General features: G+C 44.3%; 3 protein-coding genes across 9 annotated transcripts; 2 read left to right on the forward strand and 1 right to left on the reverse strand.

Moving 5' to 3' along the window:
• The first annotated feature begins 2,533 nt into the window (after positions 1-2,533).
• On the forward strand, positions 2,534-7,002 carry LOC125992191 (cyclin-dependent kinase inhibitor 1). Of its 2 annotated transcripts, none has more exons than XM_049760894.1 (3): positions 2,534-2,699; positions 4,676-5,142; positions 5,224-7,002. In XM_049760894.1, exons 1-3 carry the CDS (start codon positions 2,674-2,676, stop codon positions 5,280-5,282), a joined length of 552 nt encoding a protein of 183 aa, XP_049616851.1. In that variant the 5' UTR covers positions 2,534-2,673; the 3' UTR covers positions 5,283-7,002. The 2 variants fall into 2 exon arrangements, with proteins under 2 accessions (XP_049616851.1, XP_049616853.1); XM_049760896.2 differs by lacking the exon at positions 2,534-2,699 and adding an exon at positions 2,946-3,162.
• A 175-nt stretch (positions 7,003-7,177) lies between these two features.
• On the reverse strand, positions 7,178-15,434 carry slc37a3 (solute carrier family 37 member 3). 3 transcript variants are annotated; one of them, XM_049760884.2, is made up of 14 exons: positions 11,345-11,418; positions 10,563-10,748; positions 9,983-10,097; positions 9,833-9,925; positions 9,682-9,765; positions 9,472-9,617; positions 9,277-9,373; positions 9,124-9,208; positions 8,867-9,060; positions 8,650-8,791; positions 8,479-8,580; positions 8,191-8,390; positions 8,066-8,131; positions 7,178-7,983 (listed from the first exon to the last, which is right to left on the reverse strand). In XM_049760884.2, exons 2-14 carry the CDS (start codon positions 10,637-10,639, stop codon positions 7,891-7,893), a joined length of 1,494 nt encoding a protein of 497 aa, XP_049616841.1. In that variant the 5' UTR covers positions 10,640-10,748; positions 11,345-11,418; the 3' UTR covers positions 7,178-7,890. The 3 variants fall into 3 exon arrangements, with proteins under 3 accessions (XP_049616841.1, XP_049616840.1, XP_049616839.1); XM_049760883.1 differs by lacking the exon at positions 11,345-11,418 and adding an exon at positions 15,289-15,434 and having other exon boundaries at positions 8,867-9,208; XM_049760882.2 differs by having other exon boundaries at positions 8,867-9,208; positions 11,345-11,421.
• On the forward strand, positions 11,584-17,260 carry LOC125992174 (DENN domain-containing protein 2A-like). Of its 4 annotated transcripts, XM_049760856.2 has the most exons (19): positions 11,584-11,927; positions 12,584-13,103; positions 13,257-13,330; positions 13,389-13,480; positions 13,552-13,728; positions 13,782-13,875; positions 13,950-14,000; positions 14,065-14,255; positions 14,323-14,432; positions 14,821-14,890; positions 15,148-15,225; positions 15,294-15,434; positions 15,500-15,648; positions 15,724-15,901; positions 15,969-16,010; positions 16,073-16,175; positions 16,320-16,577; positions 16,657-16,743; positions 16,847-17,255. In XM_049760856.2, the coding sequence occupies exons 1-19, from the start codon at positions 11,834-11,836 to the stop codon at positions 16,876-16,878; spliced, it is 2,541 nt and encodes an 846-aa protein (XP_049616813.1). In that variant the 5' UTR covers positions 11,584-11,833; the 3' UTR covers positions 16,879-17,255. The 4 variants fall into 4 exon arrangements, with proteins under 4 accessions (XP_049616813.1, XP_049616811.1, XP_049616812.1 ...); XM_049760854.2 differs by having other exon boundaries at positions 16,073-16,577; positions 16,847-17,258; XM_049760855.2 differs by having other exon boundaries at positions 15,500-15,901; positions 16,847-17,256.
• Positions 17,261-19,126: the final 1,866 nt, after the last annotated feature.

The raw sequence follows: 19,126 nt of genomic DNA on the forward strand, positions 1-19,126 counted from the left end.
GGTTAAATAAATACACACTGGATTCACCCCCGACATCCTTTTACAGACTCTCTTGGCCAACTAGTCAGCTTTGCGGCGAAGAAAGGGACCCCTTATTACTTCCTGTCTCACACATGGTTACACGCAAACACACACTTTCCAAAACCGCCGACGTTTTCTAGGAACTACGACACGTGAAGGCGGGAAGGCGCCGGGGCACACCCTCGTTCCGAGAGGCCCACTTCAGCTTAGAGGAATCTGGTTCAAATATGTCATTCCACAGTCAACAAGCTCCTCACTGAAGCAGGTTTGAACATCGGGTACTTTAGACCCGCTGGCTCTGGCTGATTAAAAAAGTCTGGAGGTGGATCGCGACATGCCCCCCGAATACCAAAGTTTATTAAAAGTTCCAAGGATGCAGAGTCTGTGGAATACTTCACCCTGGAAGTCCGACTTAGACTCTGACGTGTGCACACGCTATCATGCTAGTGCACATGCTAGTGTTACAGCTGGGCCCAGATGTGAACGAGATTTTCGCCAGATGAAGATAAGGGCAAAAACACATCAGCTGAACCACAACAACATTTTCACCTGAACAGACATTTTGCTACAGAAGCTATTTTACAGTCCCACTAAGTGCTAGTTTTAAATTGCGCCATAATCATCATCCACTTTGCTATTTTTAAACTTCTGCATTAGGAAGTTCCTCGGAATCGTGGCTCTCAAAGTCAGAGGCCCAAATGAGCCCCCCAGACACTTACGCCGGGACGAAAACAAAGGATCAATTTACACCTTCAGCGGACCGCCCTTTAACCTCTGCCGCCCCTCCACACAAACACGCCCACAACCTATCCAACAACAACTAGAAGCCACGATACTTGAATTATTATTTTATATTTCAACTCGGACCCTGAAGCCCCTCGGCCCCTCCCCTCGTGACAATATCCAGCTGCTCCCTGTACCCCAAATACACACAACATCAGCTGCCCCCCACAAAGTTATGGGGTTTTCATTTCTCCTTAGGCCACGCCCACCCCGCAAAGCTATTTGGTATGAGGCCCCAGCAGCGTTATGTTACATTTTCGTAGTAGGGCTCAAAAATATTTTGGTTGCGACTCTAAAATTTGATTCGTCAACAGTGGCTTTCTAATTTCTTGCGGCGGCGTCAATAAACAAAGCCTGAAGGGAGGGGAAAAAGGTTGTTTGTGGTGTACCACTTCTCCATTTTGCTTCTGCAATAGAATAACGAAAAGGATGTGGAAGGCCCCAAACGGTACCTGTGAGGCAACAACTTCCACTCCTTCGTTATTATTCCCTCACGTCTTGCAAGACAAAATGATTCAATTTTTAAAATTATATTTTCAAATCAGCTAATCAAAAACCTCCCATGTGGGAGCACACGCGTGTGGTCCCGACTGCAAATCTCTTCCGACTGTGACACTTGAATGGCAAAAAGATGAAGTGCTTTTCTCCCATTCACATTATCACGGGACTGTTTTCCCGACCAAACTAATTTATTCAAGGGGTGAGAACTGGAGAAGGACAACAATGGCTTCAAATACTGCACGGCCAAGTGTAGCCCGCTCAGTCCCCTGGATTAGGAAATACACAGGGGTGGGAAAGGGGCCCAAGAAAACAAGGAGAGGATTAGGATTTGAATGTAGATGACTGTAAATACGAGGTCAGAGTGCTGGTAAACACTTTGTGGGATCATCCAAGTCCCAAGGCCTCATTTTCCCCTCGAATATGACAGCGTATAAAAGAGACCACTTGGGAAACAGATTAGTGGGCTATTAGGGAATTGGGTCAGCATCGCTAACGTATTATTCAGCAGCATGAGAGAGTTTCATTGGCACAGGTCTCAGGTTCTGGAAGAAAAAAGTTTTTCCATCATCAAATGGGAATGGGGGGGCTTCAAGATAGCAGTTCGCAATGAGCTGTCAAGTGAGCCACCTTGTAATGGAACCAAAGCAAGACCACGCCCTCTCCTCCCCTTTTTCGTCCCTCAACATGTGAATACTGTTTTTCAACAAGGACGCATTCCATTGGAGTGACATAAGTCCTCCTATAGATGTCCCCGTCACATGGAAACAGAGGCCTCATGACAAAAACAGTTTTGGTAAAATAAACGTAAGTGAAGGGCGTTGGTGTTTCGAAAAGGTGACTCCGACACCTGAGGCTCACATTTCGTAACAGGGGTCGTAACAGAAGGTCAAGTGACGCAAGGAGGAAAGTCGAGACTTTGGGAAAAGTCTCCATTTTCAACGCAATTAATTTATCCATTAAACTAAAGTCAAGTTAAAATTTTCAAGCGCATTTATTGTTTCGCTAAACACCAGCGACTTTATGAAGTGTTCCATCCAGCTTAATTTACCAACGCATCCCAAAATGTTTATTTTCCTTTGCATACTTGCATATATAAAATACAGTAGTGGCTATACATTCTGCAAAAGGAGGGCAAAAAAAAAAAAGTGTGCTCACGTTGCACTGCAACGTGACTAGAGGAGGTGGGCGCGGCTCCAGAAAAAAAACCTGATGCAAGGCCAACACGAGAATGTGTGTCACATTTTGCGGGAGCCGGGAAATGGCAACCCCTGCCAAGTTTCTTTGACCTACTTTCCGTGCAGGACTCAAAGTAGCACAGAGGAGTCACACAGAGCACGGAACAACACGTCCAGAATTGCGCGCGCTAAAATGACCTTTTGGAACATGTCTACAGGGTAAGAAAACTTTTAAGAATACTTTTATGCATAGAATTTACAAATATATCTAGTTGTAGTTATCTATTTTAAGTTTTTTCTTTTTAATTTCTTAACTTTTCTTTTTTTTTTTCAGTTTTGTTATTGTTGCGTTTAATTGCATTACGGTCATTTTAGTATTGTAGTCATACAATGTATGTTTTTAGTCCAACCACGTGACTAAATTCTCGCGTGGGACGGCCCCCACCACAGCGACAGCCCTCCCCATCACGCCCGAGTCCCAGTCCATAACAAACAAGTGGTAGAGATAAGAGGACGGGAGCAAGCTTTCTCCGCGGATTGTACAGTCAGACTTTCAACGCGACACTGTTTTCTCCGAGCTTGTCACGAACACATCTTATTTTTCTTGCGTTGGGTATTTTTGGTGCGTTTATTAAAAAAAACTGTCGGAATTTTTGACTTCACACCGTGTCAGACTTCTATGGTAAGTTTTTAAAATAGTTTTTTTCCTTTATTCTGCACATAATATAGTTTAATTTGGATATTAGTGCGTGTTTAACGTTGTTTCGTGAGATCATTTGGATCTTTGACAAGTTGTTTGTGTGACGCATCTCATTGACCTACATCCTCTTGGCAAAGAAAGTGCGTCATCTACTATCACGAGTGCATCCGAATTTAGTTTTATGAGAATTTTCCCGCGTGAAATCTTTTTTTTAAATGCTGTCGTTGATATTTACGCTATTTTCTGCGGAAAAACGGGACAACTCGGGCCAAGTGCGCACGTACTGTACTGTAACTTGATCTGCATGACGCGCCCACTTCATTTCCAGACGCAAACAACTTTCTCTCCATGCACAAATTCTAAACGTGCATTTTGGATATTTGTTTAACAATAGCCAAAAATCAAGTAATTTGATTTGTTAAATTCTGAGGTGGTCTCAAGCAATGCATTTCAGTGTGACGTGTTTACTGTACTTTCTTCTTACTGTACATTCCGAGTAGCACCAAGCTCCGCCCCCTTGTTTTTTTTCCTCTTAGTTTCTTAACCAAACACTTTCCGCGACTAATTCAACCCGACGAGACTCTTTTTGTGGGCTAAATTATGACTAAACATACCCAACTGCTGTCATATGTGTTGTAATTATTTTTGCATGCAGACAGGCCTAATTAAAACACCGCAGGGAGTCATAATCTGAATAATCTGATGACCCCCCCCCCCCTTTGCCCCCCAATTAATCCGAGACATTAGATGCAAATTTAATTTAGGATTATGCCGCAATTAGTGGTTGTGACAGATTATCTCACAATAGGAGTCTTTTGTGTCATTATTATTAGTGCTATACAAAATGTAATGGATCCAATTCTACATTTTGTTTGCCATACTTTACCCCCCCCCCCCCCCCCCCCCCCGTACATAATACAGTGTCTGCCGACTGTATAGATAACCTTATCTGCTCACGCGTACGTTTGAAGGCCTCAAATTTTCCCGATAAAAGCTACACAGAGATTGTGTGTCAAATGTCAACTTTTCCAGGTCGTAGCTAAAACTGAAGCTCATGACCTCTGAACCCAACAGCAGCACGCTAATTAATTTTGTCAGAGAGCAGAGGCGGAATGCTGTGAAGCATTTCTCATGAGTTTAACATATGTGCAACCCTTCACCTTTCGTGGAGCCCTTTGACCCTCTGACTCAAGAGCAGCTATGCTAGTCAAAAGATTTATGTGGTGGTCATGTACCTGTTCACATAAAGTTGTACAGGTGTGATGCAAGACAACCAATAAATTAGTGGTTCTCAAATTGGGGTCCTCAGATTTGTTGTTTCTGCAGAATAATTAGCAAAAAAATATTTTCTTGCACTTGCAAATACACCAAATACAGCTAGAATGAAAAAGCCAGAGTAAAAAAGGTCACGTCTCATTAGGCACAAAAGGTCACGTCTCATTAGTCACAAGTGGAACAGAGCACTCACCTTTGGCACCCGTTTGTCATCCGACAGGGACATGGCGATGGAAACGCCATCAACGTCAACGACCGAGTCCGAAATCTCACGCCTGGGTGGCGTGGAGGCCCTGAGGCTAAAAGTGGGTCCGGTGCGGAGGAACCTCTTCGGTCCCGTGGACCACCAGCAGCTGCGTGAAGACTTCCAGCGGCTGCTGTGCATGGGCATCGAGACGGCCAACAAGCGGTGGAACTACGACTTCCTTGAAGACACGCCGGGCACGGGATCCAACGTCCAGTGGGAGGAAGTGCGGTGCCAAGACATGCCGGGTTTCTACCGCGGCTGCACGGTGAGGCCGGCGGTGCGATCGGGCAAGCCGGTGAGGCGGAGCTCCACCTCGTCGGGCGAGGGCTCCCCTACGTCCAGCAGCTCTTCGGGATCCGGGGACGAGTACCTGGAGGTGACCACCAGGGGGTGCTACAGGCTGAAACGGCCAGAAAAACGCAGACAAGCCCCCATCACAGGTAAATCCGAAAATCCAAATCATATATAAAAAAAAAAAATGAATATCAGTCACCAACCTCTGCCTTTTTGTGTCACTCCAGATTTCTTCAAGGTGAAAAGGAGGCGGCTTCTACATTACAAAGGCTCATCCCGACAATAAGACCACCTCATAAATATCAAATGAACATATGTAGCATATATATATATATATATATATATTCTATATAGTTTTCTTCAGCTTTTTTCGCTATACTGTGAAATTATATTACGTGCACTCTTACGGACAACTACTCTTACGGTGAGCTCAGAAGTTTTCATTCGAAGAGTCACCATTCCTAACCCCATGTCGTCATTTAAAAAAAAAAAAAAATGGCGGCATGGTAGTGATTCGCTCCAGGTTAGAGATCAACGGTGGAGACTTGATGTGGCTTCACTAATAATCCCATTATAATGACTATTTATTTATTATTCATGACGCTAGCTCGTCGTCAAAAAAAGATTAAAAAAAAACAAAAAAAATATAACACGCAATGTGTACAACGAGGTAAAATAAGATGTTTGTGGATCCGCGTGCCATTGCCCCCAAAATTGTGTGATTATGGCTCCACCGTTGCCACTAGGAAATGTAGATTAAACATCACAACAAAAAAATCACACTATCTGCGCTTCTAACGTATTATTTACGTAAAGGGGTATTTAACATCTTTTTTATTTTGGCAGCAGTATAGACAAACCTTATTTAGTTATTATTTCAATGCTTTTAAATAATGTAGCATTTTGGTTGTGCCTCACTTTTGTGCCAGTTTGTAAACTTTAGGCAAAAAGTATTGTGACGGTTGAATTTAATGGCGTCTCAAGCATTTTTATTCATATTAGAGGAACTTATAGGGTTAAAAATGTTCTCTGTTCTCAAAACTACACAATTCAGATTTGTGGTTTTTAAAGCCATACGTTGGATAGACTCATTACTACCTCATTTCAGTCAAATATACAAAAAGTATAAAAATAAATAAACAATGCAACTCAGGTTGTTTGCATCTGTTGGATCAGTTAAGAGAAATTGAGATACTTTTTTTGTTTTTGTCAGTTTCACATCGGGTAAAAGAGTCAGCGAGGGGGCTCGGAGGGGCCCGCACTGCTTTTGTTGTCACTCACTTGGCCTTTTGAGTTGCTTTGACAGCCAAGTGGGGGAAGGGCCGCTAGCAGGTCTGAGAAAATGCTTTGGACCCCTTTTTAAAATATGACAGTATCATGACCAATTAATTAGCCACGCCCCTTTTTTTTTTGTTAGTCTCTCAATCTCTCTTTGCTGCACCAACAAAGTCAGTCACTGCAAAAAATCATTGTCTTGCTTTGAAAAGGGTATATTTCAGAAAACGATTGTTTTACTTGTGTGTGAGTGAAAAACATTGATAAGAAAAAAAGTTAACTTATTTGGAGTTTATATTGTGTGTTTAGAGTTATGAATATCCCTTCTATTTGTTGCTATTACTAATTGTGTCATTTCTGAGATCTTTGCACTACTCCAACATTGTTGACAGAGAGATATTTTTGTATGGTAATCTTTAAAATAATGATAAAAAAAAACTCTTGACTGTTAAGCTTTTTCACACTTTCCTCACTGAGGGCAATTCTCTCATTTTTCTAATTTATCTGTCACAGCTATATCAGTCTCTTTTTTGTATTCTGCATAAATGTATGATAATCATTTTTTGTAATCACGTGTGTATCCTATAAAGATTGAAAAGTACAGAATCGTATATTTGTATGGAGTTGTTAAAAAGATTCTGAATATTGCTGGGCTGTTTGTACACTGCTACCTTTGTCTGTGACTTCTTTACATGTGCTCAAATGAATAAAAAAAAAATTTGATTTACGGAGTTGACGCATTGATTTTTTTTCTCCTCGGCGACACCACCATCTAGCGGCTGAAAAGCGACACTGCAATTTGACCTAGTTTTCACCACGATAAAAAAAGCCAAATATTAGTTGTTTGAATAGCGTCGAAATCTGTCAACTGTTCCAAACTATAAATATCAAAACGAGTCACATCGATTGCTTATAAATTCACTTTACTTTTCAATTGGATGAAGTGCTTTAACAAGTGCATTTAAGTATGTTAGCACACCAATAATTTATTGGTGCTTGATAAAGCCACACATTCATCATACGACCCCCATTTATCCTACACAAAATGCTCTTTCATTTGAAAAAAAAAGGAAAATATAAATAATGATAAAACATTCCTTACCTAGTTTAACTTCTACTGCGGTACGGCAGTTCATTACGAGTTGTCTCGCCGCCCCGAGCGAGTCATCTGGGGCATGATAGGTCACGACCCCAAAGCATTGCGCAGCTAATGCAAATGAGTTCCCGGCCTACTGAAAGTAAATTAAATGGAAAGAGCGTTAGTGTTGCAGTCATATACGGAAATTGGAATGATTGCGTGTGTGTGTGTGGGGGGGGGGGGGGGGGGGGGGGGGGGGCAAACTAATGACCCAACGCCAAAGGACACTTAACCTGATTATAAGAAACTGAAACTGTCTATAGTCCATCATCCATTTCCACATGGGCACCCTGTGAACTGCAATATGTCTCCAAGTAACACCACAGTGCATTTTTTGAAAGTATTTACAAACTGGGCTGTTGTCAGTCCAATTATAAATGAATGTTCATGTCAGTCTTTTCGAAAGGACGCCATCCTCTGAGGCTTGGAGGAAAGAAAACAATTTTTTTTTTTTTTCCCCAGCAAGGTAGTGAGGAGGAGTTCAGAGTTGGTGATGGCGGGTTTGCCGCTCTCTCCACATGGCGCTTGCCTCCGTCATGATCAGGGGAGTGATGAAAACAATGCTGCCCCCTGTCTGTAATGTCAACAAATCTTTTTGAGTCTAAAAAAAAAAACCCCGCCGCTTGTGAGGAATGTAAAATTAGCTTGAGTCTTACCATGACGACGAAGAAGTAGAACACAGACACCCAACCCAACTTGCTCTCGATGAGAGACACCAGGTACTGGAAAACAAATTCCGTTAATAAATTGAATTCCCGTCCCACGAGAAGGAAATACGCACCTGTCCTCCGGCAGCTCCGATACTTCCTGTGCCATCCACGATGCCGGTGACTGTGGCGAGAGCCTCCCGACTGCCCCTGATGGCGTCCTGCCTGCCTAGGTCAGCAGAAATAGCCGAGCTGATCATGTTGGACGGACCGCCGATGAGGAAGCCGGTGATGGCCAGCAGGGCGGCGTTGGTTGTCTTGTCGGCTGGCGAGTCTACAAAAATACAAGTTCTTGTATAAGTTCTATTTCCTCGCTGGTGTTATGATGCTACGTTGCGTGCGGAGGGGGGGGGGGGACTCACGGCTGTACCCCACCAGGGAAGCCATGGCGAGCAAAAGACATACGGCCAAGACCGGGGAGCGCTTTCCCATGAAGTCCGTTATCAGACCTTGAACGGTTCCACCTGACATTATAAAAAAAAAAAAAATGTAAACAACGTTTAACTCAACCGTCGTGATCCTACATCGCTCACCGATGATTCCTCCGACGTCATACCACATGGACAGCCGGTCGGCCTCGGCTTCCTTCCAGCCGTAGTTGTTGCTCAAGTAAAAAGGAAGCCAGAAGAAGAAGGAGTAATTGACCAGCTTCAGGCACGCGTACGACAGGGAATACTAAAGGCAGCACAAATAAAGGGTCAAAGTTCACTCAAGGGGGGGGGGGAAATTATAAATGCGGCAGAAGCTTACCGGCAGAACTCCGGGCAGGCAGAAAGCTTGGAAGAAGCCCACGGCTTTCGGGGACCCTTGGTCGCCACGCTGTGAGTGGCTGTTTTGGTCGTACACGTCCTCCGCCTCCTCCACCTCCTCCTCCTCGGTTATCAGAGGTCTGTGGGTGTCTGTGTCGACTGGGCCGAGTCCCGTCTGGCAATCCGTGCTCAGACCTGCCGCGCGCAGATATTTTCCGTTATTGACGAAAGCGGAGGACTCGCCAGCGTCTTCCTCACCGATTTCATTTGGGGAGGTGAGCAGGCCGAAGAAGAGCACGACGCCTCCGGCGAACTGCACCACTGACGTCACCAGGAAGGCATACTTGCAAAAAACACAACACCCTCAGCTCATCTTCGTTTTCAAAATACGGCTAACACACCTTTTCTTACCTCATAGCCGTACTTGAGCACGCTGGACGCCAGGAAGGCTCCCAGGATGTTCCCCACCGACGCGCATGCGCTCCACAGACCAAACACGAAGCCGCGCCTGAAAAACAAAAAAATCCTTGTGAGTGACTTTACAAGTCCGGCTGCTAAGCCTCGGTCGGAGATGATAAATGATCGTCTTTGCGTTAGCGCACACACCCAGTCTTGCCGAACCAGTTGGCCATGACGGCGACGATACAAGGCCAGACGGTGGACTGGAGCAACCCGTTCAGCACCCACAGGATGCAGTAGAGGTAGACGTTGTAGATGTGGAGCCACTCGGTCAAGGTGCCGAATGCAACGTTCTGCCGAAAATCCGCAGTGAACAAAAGAACACCTTGGAAAAAAAAATTGTTTGTGCTCACTCACCACAGCAGCGGAGCCGCACAGGCCGAAGCAGAGGACATAGCGGAGGTTCACCCTGTCACCAATCACGCCGCTTAGATACAAACCCTGCGTGGAGAAAAATAAATAAAATGAAATGAGGTGAGAAGCAGATCTGGATGTTAATCCGCCTCACCACAGCGTAGGAGAAAAGGAAGATGGAGTCCAGAGCTCCCAGGAAGAGCGTGGCCTGCTCTTCATTGGCAAACAGTTGGTTCTTCTCCCATGTCTGAAATGAGCCATCAATTAGCAATTTTTTAAAACCATCTATAAAGAGAAGCTGTACCTCGCCAGGCGAGAAAGCGGGAGTGCTGCCATTTTGGAGAGAAGGCGTCCACTGGGCGGAGATGCTCACTTTCACATTGCTGAAGGTTTTCCTGGATGCATGGAGGAACACATAGCTGGGGCGGCGACACAAAAAAGGGATTTATATTATTCGTTTGAGCTGAGCATTTGTTTACTTTTCTTTTGTGACACATGAATTGCGGGTAACAAGACACTCGAGTCGGCGAGCGTCTAAAAACAGGAAACGGAGCAGGAAACCAACTCAGCTTTTCTGATGATCTTCGCCCCGATTAAACATTAACTCGCGAACATTCAACAAAGGAAGGCGCAAGCAGGTCGATAAAAAAAACACTTTCCATTTGCGGGTCAGGCAAATAAATTCAACACCTGCTATGGACACTTAAAATCAATATACATGCTTCACACTACCCTGCCAACATGTGGGCCGAGAACCTTTGACCCGCGTACATGGCTTCACACCTTGTTTCGAAACTACATTCCGGAAGTCCAACCACAAGCAAAGCACCAGTGACACACAAGACAGTCGATATTCAGGTTGGGGAGGAAAATTCCCAAATTACCTAAAGAAGGTAAGGAGGAAGGCGACCAGGTGATGATGGGTGTACTGTGACAGGTAGCCACAGCATGAGGGAGGCATCACAGGGGTTCGGTTCTGGGGAGGTGAGGGATCTTCAGGGTGGGTGCGAAAAAAGGAAGGGGTTGAGCTAAAAGGTCGGGCGGGACAAGCACATCACAGGGGCAAACGCCTGGAAAGAGGGAACTCAATGTTAAGCGTTGCATAAGAAGAGCTTTCACTTTCAAGTTATTTTATAGTTTCATTTACTTGGAATATAAGGTCAAAAGTTGGGAGAGGAAGTGAAAGCCATTAAAAACATTCTGCAATTAAAAATATTCTCACTCGTTCTGCAGCACTAAAGTGAATTTAATTATCAGTTATGAATCATTTTTTAATCAAGGTAGTCTGAACTTTCTACTCAATTTCAATGTGCACAGGAAATGACATGTGGCATTTTGTACCTTGAACGCAGCACCACTCGATTGCCAAATTCGTAATGTTTAATTAACGCTCATTTCAAGAATTAGCTTTTCTTACATACAATGCCCTCGTTATAAATTTAAAGTTATATAACCTCATATGAATATTTTCTCGTTTTTTTTTGGGGGGGGAGAAATAAGAATGAATAGACGTCGATCATGTTGTGCTTCATTAAACTGAGGCATTTAATTGTTACGACAGAGCCTCTATTTACACCACCGGCGCTTTTCTCGGGAAATAGAAACAATCCGCAAGAAAGTAAAAAAAAGAAAAATAATTTTAAATGGAAAAGAAAGCAGCTCTTACCTCCCAGCTCGAGTTGCGGTATAAGCTAGCAGCTCGCTTTGGCCATAAACATCTGTTTACAGTAGGAGTAGCGTCATAGTGACGTCACTATACGGGTTTACGCTTGACTGAGGAGTTACCGCCCTCTGCGGGCCAGGGGTGGAATTACAGCACAATAAATCTCAAAATTTGCACTGCAGAAGTGGTAAAAGTATTCACTCAGTATTCACAAGTCGAAGTACTCGTGCTAAAAAAGGTGTAAATGTATAAAACCAAATAATTTCAATATAGGATGCTGTTTAGTAAGCCTAATTTGTTATGTTTGCAAATACATGCCTATCAACTAATGGAAAAACCAAAAAAACTATATTTGAAATCAAATGCCTGAATGGGAAAAAGCATATCAAGAAAGTCACGTGTGCAACCTCCCCAGAGAAAGAGAGCGAGAGAGAGTTCAGGCTCTGTGTAGAGAGAGTAAATGAGAGACGAAGGATGTCGTGGAGCGAATGAATGGAGCGAGATCCAAAATCTTTTTGGATTGCAAGTCACAGTGATGGATTCTTTCGATGGAGCATCCCGTCCTCTTGTTTTATTAAACCAGCAGGTAAGTCGAAAACTTTTGAATTTGATGTGAATTGTGTTTTGTGTTTGCCTTAAAATATTTTTTACGATTAGGATGGCGCCCTAAAAACTGAAAAAAATATTATTCCCACGGTAGTAAAAGAAAAACTGCATATTTAAGTCATACAGTTTAAGATCGAAAATCACCTCGGTGTCGGTAAATGCGGAAAAGCAGAATAAAAATGTGCATTATCCGAATTATGAACACTAAACGCTTCAATATCTCAAGCCAGAGTTTGGGAAATAAAAGCCACATTTGCCTTGCGGTCGGCAACAAATCCATTCAGGAGCACAACGTTTCTCCAATTAGGGCTTCCCATTTCCTCTGGTTTATTTATTAAAACATAATAGTTTGCTGAAACGGGCCAGAGTCCAACTATGTGTTTATTTTGCAAAGACCGATGAGAGGAAAAAAACACTCGGGGGTTCATAGGCCTCTCAGGCTCCATTTTCCCACCGTTGCTGGAAAGGGACGCTCTCAAGTGACTCATTGGGGAGTTCAGGACGACTCTTAGAAGTCTGTTAAGCGTTTTATCGGCAGAATATGGTCACATGTATTTATAGAGCATGAGTCTGGGGTGTGCAGACTTTTGAGATTACAGGATGCTAATATTTGTTTTTGTTTCCTAATGTGTTTAGATCAAATCAGGGTTGTCATTACAGTGAGAGAAGTTCTGAAGCTAACGATGGACCATCGAAGTGATGGCAACAAGCTCCCCGGCACCATCAAGGCCAAGATCTCTCTTTGGGAGGGAAAAGAACCTTCCAAGTCCTCCTCTCCGAGCTTGAAGAGAGAAGAGCAGATTGAATATGTCACAAAAGACCAGTTGGAGAAATTAACAAAAACATTCAATGAAGATACGAGGGCGGTGTTTACGCTTTTTAAGAAGCTGGACGCCATGGGTTCCAATCACGGGAAGACCCCGCCGGAATTGGGGAACTACTTCAGCCCGCCGAGCAAGGACAAACAAGCGGAGGGGAAGAGGAAGGATGATTTGTACGGTGAGTCGGGGTCCCCCACTGTTAACCCACTCCCCAAACCCAAGCGCACCTTCCAGCACCCCGCTACAAAAGGGCAACGCAACCTTCCTCCACTACCTAAAACTTCCTCGAGACCTTTGCCTGGTTCTGACAGGGGACGACAAAACTACCATGACAGGTAAAACCGGCGTAAATTTATTTTATGAATAAAATTAACATTTGCTTCCATTTATTTTAACTAAAAGCTGCGGTGTTCCGCAAGGGTCTATTATTACCCCCCTGAAGTTCTCTGCTATTGTTCTTTATTAACTTTTAATTTTTATTTCGACAGGAGAAGACTTGAGCGTGACATTCCGGTTTCACAACACTTCCTGACTCTGGAGCATCACTATGAAGACATACTCGGTAACTCCACGATGAAAATGAAATGTGACTTATTTCATTTCAATTTATCTTCTCCCAGAGAAAGAGAACCCATACGAGGATATCGAGTTAGAGAGTCAATGCTCCCAGCAGTCATCTTTACCTTCCTCTCCGGGCGCTGACACGAGCAAGGTTACAATATCTCATCGGATCTTAATCAATAAGGGGGGTCGTGGTTTCCCACTGAGAGTCCTTCTCCCCAGGCATCAAGGCCCGGATTCTTCAGGCAGAATTCCGCCAGGAGTTTTAAGCTGTTGGACTTGCGTCGGGGTAACCAGCAGAACAGCGGTGTGGTTTCCCCGTCCCAGCTCAGCCCCCCGTCAACCCCGACTGAAACCTCCTCGGACCCCTACAGCCGGACCTACCGCAGGATTCCGACGGTACGTTTAGTGGAATAATTGATTTGATTGGAATTTTAAAAATATTTTTGAAGGTGGTGCTGAGGATCAACAGTATCTTTGAGGCTCGGATCGGGAAAAAACACTTACGGAGGATTTATCAGTATGCTGAAACCAGCTCAGGGAGAGGTGATCACTTTTGGACTGTTCAGTTCTATTGAACTTTAATTTCAGTGGTTAATAAAACTGACTTTGGTTCACAGTAACGGACGAAAACAGCGATTCTGAGAGTGAATTTGAAGAGCGAGCTAAAGGTAGGGAACTTCTCTGAAGGGCTTTGCAAGTTTTTCCTTCATGGACTCTTTGGTTCCGACGCAGCCCACCAACAGAGGCTGGTCTCGGTGCAGTCCATTCTGAGCCCCCCGAGCCAGAGCAACAATACCAAATCCAGAAACTTGGATAATAATCACCACCGGCAGCTTTTGGAGTACTTCTTAGTTGTGTCGTTACAGAAGGCCAAAACGGGCGGCCATTATGTCCCTGAAGTCACACAGCAGTTCCCCCCGAAGGTCAGAAATGGTTTGATCCATATTTGATTGCAGCCTATAATGACATTTTGATGTTGTTTTGTTGCAGTTGGAACGAAATTTTAAATTCTTGAAGGAGACGGAGAATCAGCTCAAGGTTATTCCCAAATTTTGTTTCCCAGATATGAACGACTGGGAGCCGGCAGACAGCTACCCAAGGTGAGGTCAAATATATTTATTTTTATTTTATTTTAATATTTACGGTAAATCAACACAGACACTTATTTTATGAAAACCATAACAACATTTTAATTAACCAATTTTGTGAAAAACAGCAAAGACAAAAACAAAAACCTATGGTGTTCCACAAGGTTCTATCCTTGGCCCCCTCAAGTTCTCTGAATCCTGAATCGTTTTCAATATTTACTTAATCTGACCCTCACTTACATTAGTGATTTATTCAGAATTCAGAATATAGAACAAAGTGGACCATATGTGACCCCTAGTTCACCCTTGGACTATCCAGTCATTAGCAATGTCTATTTTTAAACCGTGCAGTCATAACATACTCTATTTGTGTATTTAACACAACTCATCCTCCCCTTAGTGAGATGTTCTCCTTCGTATTGACTGGAGAGGATGGGAGCAGAAGGTTCGGATACTGCCGCCGTTTACTGGTAAATAACATTTGAAAAAAAATAAATAAAGAAGAGCTGCCAGCGAACAGGAAGCGAGCAAATACCGACCATCACGGCTGAATAAATAACTGTGCCAAAAATGCTGGCATGCCTGTGGGAAAACAGGAAGTGTGTGTCTGGGAAAGTGTGTGTGTTTGCGTGCATTGTGTCGAGCACTGATTCGCAACCATTGTGTCTTACTTCATGATTATTTGTGACATATATAAATCGTCTTGGTTTATCTGTGTTGGTTTCAGCCTACTGGTCGAGGAAAACGTCTGCCAGAGGTCTACTGCATCGTCAGCCGTCTTGGCTGTTTTAAATTATTCTCCAAGGTTCTTGACACAAAAATCTTTTTCCCTCCATTTGTGTGTTGGTGATGTGTGTGACCACTATACCGTAGGTGCTGGATGAGGTGGAAAGGCGAAGAGCTCTGTCTCCTGCTCTGGTGCAGCCGTTCATGAGAGCCATCATGGAGGCCCAGTTTCCAGCTCCGGGCAGGACCATCACAGTCAAGACTTTCCTTCCCGGCTCGGGCACGGAGGTACAATGTGGTCTGTAGAAAAAAAAGTCTTTAGATTAATTTTTTTATTTTTCCGTCCCTGGTAGGTAATGGAACTGTGTCGACCGTCCGACTCGCATTTGGAGCACGTGGACTTTGAGTGTCTTTTTTCCTGCCTGAGTGTGCGGCTGCTTCTCAGGGTGTTTGCTTCTCTGCTTCTGGAACGCAGGGTCATCTTCACTGCTGAGAAACTCAGGTTTGGGCACTTTATATGGAGAGTATACTACTTGACCACTAGATGGCAGCACATAGAATTAAACTGTATGTCCAGTACCCTGTCCCAGTGCTGCCATGCGGTAGTGGCGCTTCTCTACCCGTTTGTGTGGCAGCACACCTACATCCCCGTGCTCCCCTCTGCCATGCTGGACATCGTGTGCACCCCCACCCCTTTCATCGTGGGCCTGCTGTCCGGTTCCTTACCTCAGCTCACCGAGCTCCCCCTTGAAGAGGTCAGCCAAGTTTTCACAAACTAAAAAAGTCGAATCCTTCAAATGATGCTGATTTGTCACGGCGCAGGTTCTGGTGGTGGATCTGGGGAAAAGTCGATTTCTAAAACAGGTGGGTTCTTCATGAAAGCTTGCAATGTAGAGACCCTGAAGTATTTTTGGCCTCTTTTTAAGATGGATGACGAAGACTCCATCCTGCCTTCTAAGCTTCAGTCCGCTCTGGAGAATGTTTTAGAGAGGAGAAGAGAGCTTGCTGGTGGAGGTGACACCGTCAATGGTAATGGGAAAAATATTCTTTATGAGAATTTAGAGAACTTGAGGGGACCAACAGTAGAGCCTTGCGGAACACCACATTTCTTGTCTTTATATTATTGTTGGATAATTGCTGAGATAGTAGCGACTCACTTTATCTTTTCTTTAGACCACCTGAGCACCGTTGTGTCCGAGGCCTTTGTTCGGTTCTTCGTGGAGCTAGTAGGCCACTATCCCCTCTTCTTCTTCAACGAACGGGAAGGCGAGGTCTCCACCACGCCGCCGCTTCCTTGCTCCTTCCAGCGGGAGGCCTTCCGGAAGGCCGTCCCATCCAAGACCATGAGGCGCTTCCTGGAGGTCTTTATGGAGACGCAGATGTTCTCCTGGTTCATCCAGGAGCGGGAGCTTCACGGGCCTAGCCTGAGAGGTAATGATAGGGTTTTTTTTTATGGGATTTTGCAGTATGGTACAATAAACAGAGATTCCCTTTTTCAATGTCTCCTCAGGGCTTTTTGAAATGAGGGTGCATGAATATCTAGACACCATCCATGAGAGTGAACACCGCAGGGTTAATAGGTTCCTCAAAGGTTTAGGTGAGGATATTTACTATTTTAAGCTTCAGAGATGTCAATTCTGACGCTGAAGCACGGTTGCATCCTATCCAAGTCTAACGTGATTTTTTTTTGTCCCCCACAGGAAACAGAATGAAATTTCTGTCTAAGAAATAAAGACCCAGGAAAAAAGAGAGACTGATATGTCATAATATCCAGCACCATCCACTAGGAGGCAGCAGTAAGGGTTTAGTGATTGGGTACGAGCAGTTTAACGCCAACACTCACTGGTCCAATCTTTAGGTCCACCTGCACGTTTCTGAGGAATGGCAGAAATGGTCCTGGGTCAATTTGACCCGGCTTTAACTATGAAAAAGTGTCTGAAACGGGAAAAGTAATCCCAATAAACATTGTAATTATTTTCTTTCCTTATACTTGTTTCCCGGAATGAGTAAAGACGCCCCTGGGTCAATTTGACCCACATCAAGTTGTCTTATCAAAATATGTCAAATGGATCATATTAAACACTGTTTCAATGTGAAAAGAAAGCCTTCTGATATGTTTACTCTCAGCCACAGCAAAAGTTTTCCTGAGTCAGAAACGCGGCTTGTTAAAAGGCAACTAAAAAAAAAATGATGTGCTCATTCAGCATTCACGTGCCAAATGTACCCGATGACTGATCCACATGCCACACGTCCACTAACCACACAACTGCTGTGTTTGTGTGGTAAAAGGCACCGAGGCCTCGTAGTCACAAAGAGTCGGTGGCCGCAAACACTATTCTTGTCATGTGAGTCATGGGAATAAAACTGGCCGCAAAGAGGAAAAGCACATCTTTTGTCGCCGTGAAAGCATAACACAGGTGCGGAGAAAAGAACATAGTAGCGTATTGTGTCGGCCTGTGAACGCCTCGGGGGTTGGTGTACCGTCGCATCCAACCGTCGCCCTGATGGACATATGTTGATGCATAAACACAAATGGGCTGCAAACTCAGATTAAATAGGTTAATGAACCAGGATAAAAAAAAAAAAAAAGTCTGTCGGAAAATGATTCTATTTGAGAATACTGTATGTATTTAGAGACTCCGAGGGGACCTATAATAGAACCTTGCGGAACACCACATTTTATATCTATATAAACAGCTTAGTAAAATAGAGTAAATCTGTCAGTGGTTAAGAAATCATAAATCATGGCTCCATCTGCTCCCCCAGGTGGTAAAGCGGTGACGCCACAGGCCGATTTCGTCAAGAGGGCGCGGGGAGAGAGAGAGAGAGAGAACTGACAGCTGCTGACAGATTGCTCGCTCGGGTTCTGGTGGTGGTGGGGGTCACTTGTGGCCAGGTGCCATAACTCGAAACGGTCCCAGACAGCTTTTCCGCCATACACCTGGGCTTCAGCTCAAACCGACGGTCGCGTTATTGCGGAGGTAATTATGGTTTAAATCAATTCCAGTCAGTGAGGGTTGACCCCCCCCCCCCCCCCCCGGAGCTTTGCAACTTCTCTGCAGAATATCCTGCTCCACACGTGTGTCACATGTTTTTGCTCACGAAGCGGGAGAATGCTTATCTTCCTCTCGGGGGAGGTGGGGGGTGTTTTTATACCAGTTTTAGTGTCTCACAAAGTCAACAAAAGGAAATGTAAAAGTCGTCCAGGTCCTGAAGTCGCAAAGCATCACCCCTCCTACTGCCACCGTTATATTTGAGTTGATGGTTTGAATTAAATTGGCTAGAAAAAAAGTTCTGGACACTCTTAGAACTGAAAGTTCTGTCTTTTGAGTGTGATAAAAATCAGGAAGGAGGGGGGGGGGCAAACTTCGACAGCACTGTATGTAAAGTATCAAGCAAACTTCACAGCCCATTAAAAGTCAACCACCGACTTGACATGACTTCTCTCTAGGGATTTATTGACCTCATTTTCAAGTTTGAGAACCACATTTGAGGCTCCCCCGAGGTGGCCTTGTACTAATTACATGATTTATGGAGTACGGCGCGCTTTGGGGAAGGTGCGGTAACCCGGCGTCACTTGTCATCAGTCACAACGGAAAGTGGATGTCATTTTCCTTCGAACTTTTTAAAACCTTCCCATCAATCACACAACCTGAATGAACATTTGTGTCTATTACGCTAATATCCCTTGTGGAATATGAGATTTTGTATATATTATTTTAGGTTGCCTTGGAGTATTTTCATCAAATGATAAATTTCGCCTGTAAAGTGAGTTTGAGTTACTGTAAAATCGAACGGCACACGCAAACGGTGTTATTTGGAAAAGGTCACGCATGGCTGCTTGTTGTTCTGGCTGCAGGTGCAACGTCCAGCTGCGTGCCTGAGTCATTTCCGATGGCCATCAAAGCCCATTTGGGAATTCTGGCAATTGGAATTCCCACAGAAATTACCCGTGAATGCTCGGGGATACTTTTGCCCAA

The sequence above is a fragment of the Syngnathus scovelli genome, chromosome 22, assembly GCF_024217435.2.
Source record: "Syngnathus scovelli strain Florida chromosome 22, RoL_Ssco_1.2, whole genome shotgun sequence".
Classification (NCBI taxonomy): Eukaryota; Metazoa; Chordata; class Actinopteri; order Syngnathiformes; family Syngnathidae; genus Syngnathus; species Syngnathus scovelli.